This window comes from Schistocerca cancellata, chromosome 12 (assembly GCF_023864275.1).
Source record: "Schistocerca cancellata isolate TAMUIC-IGC-003103 chromosome 12, iqSchCanc2.1, whole genome shotgun sequence".
Lineage (NCBI taxonomy): Eukaryota > Metazoa > Arthropoda > Insecta > Orthoptera > Acrididae > Schistocerca > Schistocerca cancellata.
Window position 1 is genome coordinate 60705567 of NC_064637.1, and position 12288 is coordinate 60717854.

General features: G+C 39.6%; 1 protein-coding gene across 3 annotated transcripts in view; it reads right to left on the reverse strand.

Moving 5' to 3' along the window:
• LOC126109776 (uncharacterized) overlaps positions 1-12288 on the reverse strand; it is a 136953-nt gene that overhangs the window by 25439 nt on the left and 99226 nt on the right. For 2 of the 3 annotated variants that reach the window (XM_049914830.1, XM_049914832.1), the window contains one exon: positions 9942-10121. The exons of the other annotated variant lie outside the window; for it this stretch is intronic. In XM_049914830.1, the coding sequence (XP_049770787.1) occupies positions 9942-10121 (180 nt within the window). The remainder of the gene's footprint in view (positions 1-9941; positions 10122-12288) is intronic. 3 annotated transcript variants of the gene reach the window in all.

Below are 12288 nucleotides of genomic sequence, written 5' to 3' on the forward strand. Positions count from 1 at the left end.
TGTAGTTTCCCCTTGCTTTCAGCCGTTCGCAGTACCACAACAGCAAGGCCGTTTTGGTTAATGTTACAAGGCCAGATCAGTCAATCATCCAGACTGTTGCCCCTGCAACTACTGAAAAGGCTGCTGCCCCTCTTCAGGAACCACACGTTTGTCTGGCCTCTCAACAGATACCCCTCCGTTGTGGTTGCACCTACAGTACGGCTATCTGTATCGTTGAGGCACGCAAGCCTCCCCACCAATGGCAAGGTCCATGGCTCGTGGGGGGGGTTGTCAAGGTTACCCCAACAGTTAAATTCATTTAATTGTCAAGGCTACCCCAACAGTTAAATGAATTTTTAAAACTCACCAGACAGAAATCTGTGTCTTACTTTTGCAACACAAAACACTCCATCCCTATCATGTAAAAATATCCAATAGGCTGGAGCAATTGGAAGAAAGAATTTGAAGCCATTTTGACTATTTTTCGACCATGACTGTCTCAAGATATATGTAAACCTTTTTAACTACTGCTACCAGTCACAAAATTTGCTAGCTAGTGTATTATTTATTTATTGTGAAACACGTTTCAAGGGAAATATCATCAGGCATATATGACATTGCAGATATGATCTTATTGTGAAATTGTTTTTGTAATGCCACGTATGCCTGACGATGAGGTATTTTCTCGAAACATGTCGCACAATAAATAAATAAATAATACATAGTTAACAAATTTTGTGACTAGTAGTGGTAGTTGCAGTTAAAAACCTTTACAATTGCAAGAAGATCAATGCTGGAAGAAGGTAAGATTCGAATTATGTGGAAAAAAGAATATGATAACTTAAAAATTTTTATCATGTTAACAGAATCTTCCGTGGGTTCTTGGTAGAAAAACATGAAAAGTTCCACTGTGGAACAAAAAGCAAACTGGTGCTTTTCATTCATTAAAAATTTTTATTCTACACTATAACACTGCTTTTGCAACCCCGGAATTAATTTTTTCCTATTGATTACAACATTTTTTATTGATCCCGTTAAAATTTCCTATGTCCAAAATGTTAATCTGCACCCGATTTTGCGTCAACATATTTATAATTTTCCCACGATTTAAGCATTACAAAAAATGTTCGTGGAGGAAAAATGACATTGGCATGATGTTGGCCATACAGTAGTGTTTACAACTATTATGTGGTTAAGTTTCTTGACACCAGATCACTCTACTCAGTGGATTTGAAGGTAAACATGTAAAAATCGGAACAATTCTTGCCATATCTTCCGCCGCTGCCAACCTCTACTTGGCATGGTGGCTGATGGGAGTTACTAGGTTCATTCAAATAAAGATATCGTGACCTATTACAACTATTTCCAAACTGTCCCTAAGGTGCAATGGCAGTATCATGATTTTTGTAATCATTGTGACACCTTTGTCAAGTCATATTTAGCACGTTTCAGCATTTGGCCACTTGGAGTGCTAGTTGACACCGTCATTCACTTTACATTGCTCCAATGTTTTTAGTTTCAACACAGAGCCAGTTACATATTTTTTTCATGCTGAACAAAATGTGTTTCCAGAATTTACTCTTGTTGTCTAGTGCAGTATTTACCTATATATATTTTGTGCTGCTACACAAACAATGTGAACGATAGTTCACGTGTATGTGGTTTTCTACATAACTGAGGAGGCACAGTACCTGATAACCTCAGAAAGATGCACAGAGCAGTCTGAGTTGTTGTGGGGAGGTAGGTACTGTCCATGTCACCCATGTTCACATTTAGTGATTTTGCTGTTTCCTCTTCATTTACTGGTCTCATGTCAAATGAAAACATAACGATTTTCTGTGGCCGGGAGCTATCAAGTGAATTAAAATACATTCACATAATTATGGAGGGCTAAAATATTATTAGTTTCAGATCTTATTATATTTCCACCTTTCTGACAGTCAAGCATTAATCACCTCGCAGAACAACAAATTTATTTTTGTCAGTTTGCGAAAGGAATTTTTGCTTTTATTAATCTTTTCTGCTGAGGCAGCCAATTTATTTGAAACGAAGTGTTTAATTCCACACTATCGGCTAGTTTCAACTTTGCACGGCATTTAAAGTGCACATTCTCATCATCTAGCACGTATGTCATTATGCCATAATAAAGAACCAAACATGAGATAATACGGTACTGGTAATCCAAGAAAATTTACATCCCAAAAACCACAGTGAAAAGCTTAATATCAGGTTTATGCCTACTTTGAATCTGGACATGCGAATGTGCGCTATAAGCCAAATTATGCATTTTAGTATGGTTCATGAAATTCCACTGCTCTTTGAGTATGCCCTGATGTCTTGTTTCTTTTGTGGCATAATGTAAGCTCTTTTAATGTTTTACATGTATGAACATACGGGTTTCCTACATCTTCGTAGCTGCGCAAGCACGGTGATGCCTGTTATCTGGCGCTCTCTGGCAACTGCTGAAACAAATCTATTTCTAACAGGTCACAGGAAAATATTGCAAATGGCAGTTTGAAAAGCGTTAAGCATAGCTTACACAATGACTCTGGGTTGCTCCAGAAGTTATCTCCGCACAGTGCAGTCGGCTGGATCCGCTGGCAATCCCAACTATACGTTTTTGTGAACTTGGATGTCTATCTGTGTTTGATTTCCCGTCCTTGCTGCGGTTACACCGTGGTGGTTCTTCCTTCTACATGTGGCAGCATGGATGTGCATCGATATTTGTACTGTGCACCATCTTTGGTTTCGTGGATATAGTTTCTGGCTAGGGGGTCTGTGATCAGTCGGTCGGTTGCTGCGGAGCAGGGAAGTTATCTCCGCACAGTGCAGTCGGCTGGATCCGCTGGCAATCCCTGGGCAGTGTCGGAGCATATGTGGAGCTGTCTGATCACAATGACCTTCTTGGTTCACCGACCCAGGACGTCAAGTTGAGTAGTGGTTTCAAGTACCCAAGCCGCATCCATTCATGTTATGTGGTTCGTTTCGGTGGTTCACTGTTGGGGAGGTTTTCCTGTGAGCAACACCAAGTGTTTGTACTGCTGAAATTTAGCCGCCATGCGGTGGAATTAACTACATTGGTTGACTTCAATTCAAGTGCACCAGCGGAATTTTCTGCCTTGTGGCTGTTAGTGTTCCGGTTACTTGCCCTGGCCACTACCATAATTTCAGCAGTGTCCTTTCCTCACCTGTTGTCGCTGTCTAACACGGTATGTAGTTTTGACAGCTTAATACATATACATATTTGATTGTGGATAATCATGCCTGTAACATGTTGTGTTTAAAATCTCATGTACCGATTGGTGGCAAGCAAGTCGTCTGTTGATCGGTCCGTAGCTGTCCCTAGGTTGGGTTCCGATGGACCAAGAGTAGTTGGGCTCACCCCCTGTCTCACCTAAGTGAACGAGGGCAGACCGACCCCCTGGAGGCTTCCAAGTGCTGTTGTCTTCACTATCTTTCTCAGTGGTGTTTAATTGTCTGTTTATAATCTATCATAGCCAATGATAAAAGAAAAATTCTTGGTTTTACTGTGTTTTATGTAAGTAAGTTTGAATTCCGGCAAGTGGATATTTGCTGAAAGTTGTGTGTCTTTTCTTTTAGTCCGGTTTGCTACTTCAAACTTAAGGCTTATGGTTATATTTTTTTAAAAAATTGGAAAATTAATTGTGGGCCTTCAGCCTTGGAACCTTATTCTTAAAAAACCTTACCTTTCAAGCTTAAACATTCCGGCCTTCTGCCTATGAAAGGTTACGGTAATTTATTTTAAAATCTTGAACATTTTATTGTGGGTCTTCAGCTGTTTGTATTGCATCTTGTTTACGTTTGCCTATCCACCTTTGCCTTGAGGCTTTCAGCCCAGCTGTGCTAAATACATATTTTAATTTTTTTATAAGCAATTTTAACTGCATTTTATCTTGTTATTTTTAAGATTTCTTGTTTGGAAACCTTCAGCCGACAAAGAACTGGATTTTGGAACTCATAGTTGTAAGAGTTCAGCTATGTGCCACTTTGGTTGTAAATTTGTTATTAAATTATAATTTTAAGGTGAAACTGACCCCAACTTTATTTGGACCTTTCCACAATCCTAATCATCTGTCCTGCCCAGCAGGTTTAGCGGCCGCATCACTCCACTCGTTGTGTGGAACAAATTGCATGCAAATGGTTTCATATGTGACTGTAGACTCAGTGACACCAATATACACTTCAGTTTCGTCATTTTGTGGGTTCCTGAGTGATGTCTGAGATGAATGATTTTACAGCTGCATGTCGCATGAGTTTTAACGAGATGTTAAACCGTGTTACGTGGAATCGCTGTATAAGAAAAAATAAGAACTGTGTTTCGTGACTGGATGAATAAAAGACGTCAACTCGGTTGCTCAGAAACCTTGCTGATATAATTCATAATGGAAGACCCAAGAAGTTCTTTTAATTATCTTAGAATGTCACCACAACTCTTCACGTTTCTTCTAAATAGAGTTACTTATGTGATAAGGAATAAAGGTACTGTGATGCATGAAGCACTGTTGCCAGAATTGAAACTGCACATCACATTGCATACATTACAATCGAGAATACTCGGCATGCTGGAAGATGCAGTTTTAGTTGGAGGTGATGCTTTTTCATTAACACTAATAATTATTAACATAACAGTAATAATTATCAACATTAACAGCAATAGATATTCAAAGCAGGCTGCATTAAGATGAGAATGGTTTGCAAACTAGTGTCTTGAAGACAGATCTGTAGTGGCAATATTTTAAAATTCAAACATATGTGAATGGGGAGCACTTTTGCAACGTTTTAAATAGATGAATATTGAATAAAGAATTCAGCTTCTTGATTTGTGTAGCCTTCCTTAAGAAAGAGTCGGCCAACTCAAACGATGAGATTTTATGTAGTCTTGTAGACGGGAGCAGTTTCACAGATAGAATTGTACTTGCTTGTATTCTTCTTAATTGAGTTGTATTCAATAAATTTTCACTTGCAGCTCAGACATTGTCAAACCATGTTCTGATTGCACATGATGGTTCCAGGAGCAGCAATATGTTTCTTAACCTTGTAATCAGCATCACTGAAACACCTATGCAAAGCACAGACATCCAGAAAGCGAAGGTTATTCTCCGTTCTCCACTTCATGTTTCAGTTTGTCCATACCCTATGAACACACGTAATCTCAAAACTCATAAAATTAGTGTTGTCAAAGTTGAAACATGCTGAAAGTGTTTAGTTTCACAGAGTTAGGCAAACGCGCGGCGTGCATGCCCAGTGGCTGGAGTGCAGTTGCCTACAACCTAGTGTCGTCGTGTAAACTAGGCTTTACTTTCAAAGTAAATTTACTTTCAAAGTAAATTTACTTTTATCAAAGTAAATTTACTTTTATCAAAGTAAATTTTCAGACTCAGCCATTTTCAAATCATCATAAAGTCAAAAATGGCATTTTTGAAGACAGATAACATTTATCTGGTCGCACTGTAAATGTTAATTGCACATTTTTGATATGTTCGAAAATGCCATTTTCGAGTTTGTTATGATGATCTGAAAATGCGTCAGGCCCAAAACTAGTCATCAAATGAATAAAAAGTTTAAAAAAATTACAGGTTGGACTGGCTTTTCAGTCTATTGATCAACAGAAGTTGCTGACCCAAGCTACTCCAACATGCTGGAAGTTCGTACATACCCATTAGTTTCATACACACTCATTGTATGAATATGGAAGAGAGAGAAAGGTGAATCACAGAGATAGACATGCTGTCTCACAAAGAAGGCTTGAATTCTGAGAACCAGTCAGAAAATAATGAACTAAAAACATTTGAGTACAGAATGAAAATATAAATACATGAGAAATATACACTGGTTGTCCTTAGAGCAACTACATACTTAGTTTATAAGTTAGTATTGATTTGGGGGTTTTCATCCCAGTAATGACAAGAAAGGGCATTCAGGTAGCTAGTACTAAAAGAAATGGACCACACCAGAGTATGATGATGATTTTATTTATATACAAACATGTTATGAATATAACAGTGTCAATACTGCATCTGAATATAAAAAAGTTACCCTATGTAGAATGTTGTAAAATAAAGTCAAGGTCCTGTACTATCCAAGGATAAAGAAAAGAGAAAATGTTTCGACCGTATATTGAAGACTGCAAGTAACATATGGATGCTGAATACAAGTGTTCAAGACACAATCGCACAGTGAAGGACATCCAGATAAGCCATGTTCCTAACATTTCTGTTGACACTCAGTAGCAAAGTATTTACTTATCTAAAAACAAAGATGATGAGACTTACCAAACAAAAGTGCTGGCAGGTCGATAGACACACAAACAAACACAAACATACACACAAAATTCTAGCTTTCGCAACCAACGGCTGCTTCGTCAGGAAAGAGGGAAGAAAAGGGAAAGACGAAAGGATGTGGGTTTTAAGGAAGAGGGTAAGGAGTCATTCCAATCCCGGGAGCGGAAAGACTTACCTTAGGGGGGAAAAAGGACGGGTATACACTCGCACACACACACACATCCATCCACACATATACAGACACAAGCAGACATATAATATACGATTGACAGGTGACACATACACAAGCATCCTGTCTGGTCACCTGCATCCATTCATGTCCAGTGTGCATTCCGACGGACTTGGTCAATTCCAGCAGGACAACGCGACCCCACACGTCCAGAATTACTATATAGTGGCTCCAGGAATACTCTTCTGAGTAAATACTTCTGCTGGCCACCAAACTCCCCAGACATGAACATTACTGAGCATATCTGGGAGGCCTTGCAATATGCTATTCAGAAGAAATCTCCACCCCTCGTACTCTTACGGATTTATGGACAGCCGTATAGGATTCATGGTGTCAATTCCTCCAGCACTACTTCAGATATTACTCAAGTCCATGCCACATCATGCTGCAGCACTTCCGCGTGCTCGTGGAAGCCCTACACGATATTAGGCAGGTGTACCAGTTTTTTTGGCTCTTCAGTGTATTACGAAATTTGTGCTCCATTTTTGTAAGACAATCATAACTCGTGTCACGTGATCTCGCCAGCCGATGACAGCAGATATTCAGAGCACAGGACACATAACATAGTGAGCCAATAGCAACTTTACTGTTCAGTAGTATGAACACACAAACAGGGAACATTAGTGGTTTAAATTAATACACATACTGTAGTTACAAGAAAAGGTAAGGTTTCATTTATAACACTGGTCTTTCTTCCGTGTGTTACACTTAAAGATAATCAAGCAAATGCGCCAGTAAAATTTTAAATAATGACATAAATGTCTGGTCTTCTGGGTTTGAAATTCTTCCAAGTGGCTTGTCCTCAAAGTGTAAAGTTTTGAATGTGAGTCAAACAGTCTGTGATTTAAGAAATTCATCACACTTTCTCACACTTAACATAATTCATCTTGAGTAAACAGAAATTTACTTTGACAGTATCATTTTTCAAACCACCATTCACAATATTTTTCCACAATCCATTAGAAACAGGTTCATTTCAGCAGTTTCCAGAGAGTGCCAGAGTACAGGCATTACTGCACATGTGCAGCTATGACAATGCCAGTACTCTATAGGTTCATATGTATAAAGCTTTAAGAGATCTTACATTATGCCATAAAAGAAACAGGACATCAGAGAATACTCCAAGAGCATCGGAATTGTGCAAACCACACTAAAATGAATAATTTGGGTTGAAGTGCACATCGTGTGTCCTGATTCACAATGAACAGATCTTAAACTTTTCAATATTGTTTTCAGGATGTAAATTTTCTTGGAGTACCATTACTCTATTATGTTCAGTTCTTTATTATGTCATAATGCCGTATGTGCCAGAAGATGAAAACCTGCACTTTGAATTCAGCAAACAGTTGAGACTAACCATTAGTGTGGAATGGAACACTTAGTTTGAAACAAATTGACTGCCTCATTGGAAAAGATTAATAACAGCTGAATTTCTTTAGCAAATCGACATAAATAACTTCACTGTTCTGCAAGGCGGTTAATGCTTGAGTGCCAAAAATGTGGAAATAAAATAAAATCAGAAAACAAACTAATAACATACTTTAACCTTATGTACTTATGTGACTATTTTAATTCACTTGATAGCTCCCTGCCAGATTACGTATGACTTTTTATCCTCATATTTCATGAGGACACACCGAACCACTTGATAGTATATACACGAGCGGCCCAAAGGCATTCACAGTGCGAAGCATTTTCAGTCACCACGGTACTCATTTAGTGTAATGTTACCAAACATTTCCAACAATGGCCCCATGAGGCAAAGTGCAATAATATCGTGGTCAGACAGTACATTCCAGTACAGGAGGAAGATTATACACTTATACTTCAGGTGATTCGAGGGAATGCATCTAGTAGAGAGCCTTCACCTCTGTCAGCATATGTGGCTGTGACCTGACTATGCATCAAGCTGGACCGAGCTACGATGAGACACGCAGGTACGTCATTCCAGCTTCAACTCCGTGTCGGAGCTCATCAGCAGTAGCAATGGCACACCAGTCTCTCAGCAACTCGATCAGGCTTTTGAAAAGGTCGAGGGCTGTCCACCCTCTGTATCGAGATGGTTCAGTTCGTGCGGTACCTCGTCAGAAAGTGTCACGGAAACCTGTCACGGCCACTGCCTGTAACAGGTTAGAAATTTAACAAATTACCAGCAACACTAACTAGAGGTAATCTTGCTGTGTATCCAACAGTCACCTTATACCATCACGACAGGTGCTGCACCTGTGTAACAATGACAAATACCACCTGGCGGCGTCTGCTCTCCCCCATCCGCAATGTCGTCATCAGGCGCACCACTGTCACATCGTCTCTTCGGGACGTGTTGAGGGAAGCCACAACAGTGGTTACAGTGCTGACAAACTGTTGTGCTCACGATGTTGTCACATTTTGTGTGTTGCTGCTTTGTAGATGTGAAAAGCAAAGTTTCAGTTTACTTTTCATCGGTGTCCTTGACGTTTAACACTGAAAACTGGATTTTACAGATGAGCAGTGTTACTTTATGAAGATGGAAAAGGATCTACAGCTAGAGCGAGTTACTGAGCTCATGACGTGACAATGTGTGCTGCTGCGTGTCTGGTACTTCCTGCCCTATTTTGATGGAGATTGTTGGTAGTCGCGAGCAAGAATTCAGCGCTAAAGATGTATAATGCTTCTATAGCCTTCCCGCAGTATACTGTTCAGTTCAGCTTTTATTTCTGCTAATAAATACGGAAGTACTACGTGGATCAATTTTGTTTGCATATGTGCAGTAGCACGTAGTAACATTTGCCTCGTCACAATGGCCTTACCCGAGTTAATGAACATGACTCATCTGTGCATCTGTGCGATCGTACAAAACTGACAGAATGATGTGTCTGCCCTCTCTGGCGCTAGTCAATGAGGAGTGTCGCCCGCAGATCGAGTCGAGTATGGGCTTCCCCGATGCACCATTTCCATTTCTGCATAACAGTTGTGGGATCCTAACCGATGAGAGTAATAATATTGCGAAATGACACACTACAGTCATTCTGACATGTGCCAGTAGACATTTCTCCATCTTAGGAGAAGCATTATGTGATTGTTTCAGAAACAACAACTAACACAATTTCTCAATGAGAAACCCACAGCGTACTCTCTCCTTACGTGCAGATCGTAGATGGACTTATCCCCACCTATTCTGTATGGCTGCACTGAAACACTGATCATCTGCACATCCAAACATATTCAAATATTTAGTACACAACGTGCCAATCTAATGTCTGGTGCAGTCTATCTCTACGGCATCACAATTTTAATGGTCAGCAATGTACTTCCATTTAATGTTACACCTTATCATTTTGAAAGGCAATTTCAGCACCACATCTACAAGTTAAGTTGCACGATTCTCAACTGCTTCCCGAGTTATGGTTTCGTTACTCAGCCAGTTACACTGTCTGCACTCCACCACTTACGTTTCAAGATGTTCCAGATGGGAGATCTCGCAGAAGGCAGCGTCTGACACCAAATATGCATCTCTGATGGCGAGTACCTGCAAAGCGGGGCAACCGCGGATGATGGCAACCACTACGTCATCGTCCAGGCCGGATGCGTACCAAATGTACAGATGCCTCAATTTCGGCAGTCCTCCAGTCCTTAAAAACACAATTGAGTACACAGTAGTAGTCGTCTATGTTGTGGCTGATTATTTTGTCTTTATAATGGGAAAAATTAGACAGCACACACTGACACAGTCTGCTTATAAGGAGACAAGACAAGCTGCTCACCTATTTTGACGAATTTGGCACGATAATTGTCTGACAGTCAAAAATAACTGTAGTGAAAGAATTTAGGTAATACTACTTATCTTTTTAACAAATATCTAAGTCACAGGTCAAAACAAATTACACAATCTGGACCACATTGATTATTAGAACACTTAAAAATAAGGCATCTGTGTTTGCAAATATAATAGTTTCCGAGAGATCAAAGATTTAATTTTTTGTGGTTTTTAGATATACTTATCTGATCACCAATTATGACCATTTGGATAGCAAGATGATTGTCATACAGTGTGGGGAAAAATCAGAAGATAAAACATGAAAGTTTGTCCAGGAAGAGCGTGTGTATCAAGTATGCTATTGTACTTGCCAGAACAAAATTTCTTTCACTATCTACAACAGCAACAATTAAAATGTGTGACCTATATATCTCATTGTTAACAACATTGCACCTTACAGTATCACATGTCCATTATCTTAGAGCAAAGGTATTTCTCTAGACAATTCATTATCTTAAACAAATTAATGAAATTACAGTATTTTTACAGTTGCTTTAATAGTCTAGCATTATCCAGTAAACAACATAGAAAATTCAAATCTAATGTAACTAGCATAGACACGAATTTAAGTTTGCCTAGATTGGACTGATCAGCCAAAATCATCATCTTCAGCTGATTTAAATAGCAACTCCGCTTTTTAGTATGACAATTGTGGCAGCTTGGGTGAGTTAACTTAAAAGCACACATTTCCTTGTACTCGTCACCGATCAGCTGCAACTACAGAATGATCTATGTTTTTTGGAAAATGTTGCTCAGTTTGACACACCCTACTGTTCTCCAAATTCATTCTCAGAGTGGTTTTCTTTCTCATATCTGATGAAAACTAGTCATCAATCATATATTTAAAACAACTGAGATTGTGATAGTAAATATTTCTTAAAATCAATAAGGATATCACTATGCTGTTTTTAATGGTAAAATGTCAGCCATTATCAAATACAATATATTTCACGAGCAAAGCCTCGCTAACTGTGGAGTACTGGTACGAGATTTGTGTTTACATCACAGTCAACTTCCATGCACATAGTTTACAACCTATGTTCCTGCATACATTTTACTCTTCAGCAAAAGATTGAAAGACGTTGCAAAATTGGCGTGTTGTACATATGTACAAACTTTGATGACTTATTTGATCCTCAGTCCAGGCTTCTCGTCTCGCACATTATACACAGAGTGTTTTGCAATTCCTGTCCTGTCAAAGGCTTGTAGCAGGGACTTAGTAGATAAAGTTGTGATGAGGAACCCCTGTCCAGAAATTTACTACTCGGATGTACATAAATGGGAAGCGGGTGCAGTTGTCAATCCCTGTTGTTGTAATTACAGTATCACATACCATTTCTGTCTGACTACAATGGTGCCTCTGAGAATTTGGTACGTTCAAAACTAGGAGGATGGGTGGTGGTCCTCCACAGAATGATTTGAAGTGGAATGAGCATATAAAATTAATTGTTGGTAAGGCAGGTGCCAGATTGAGATTCACTGGAAGAGTCCTTAGAAAATGTAGTCCATCAACAAAGGAGGTGGCTTACAAAACACTCGTTCGATCTATACTTTAGTATTGCTCATCAGTGTGGCATCCGTACCAGGTCGGGTTGACAGAGGAGATAGAGAAGATCCAAAGAAGCGCAGCGCATTTCGTCACAGAGTTATTTGGTAAGCGTGATAGCCTTATGGAGATGTTTAGCAAACTCAAGTGGCAGACTCTGCAAGAGAGGCACTCTGCATCAAAGTGTAGCTTGCTGTCCAGGTTTCGAGAGAGTGCGTTTCTGGCTGAGGTATCAGATATATTGCTTCCCCCTACTTATACCTCCCGAGGAGATCACAAATGTAAAATTAAGAGAGAATCGAGCAGGCACGGAGGCTTTCCAGCAGTCGTTCTTCCCGTGAACCATACGGCAGTCGTTCTTCCCGTGAACCATACGCAACTGTAACAGGAAAGGGAGGTAATGACAGTGGCACATAAAGTGCCCTGCCCCACACAC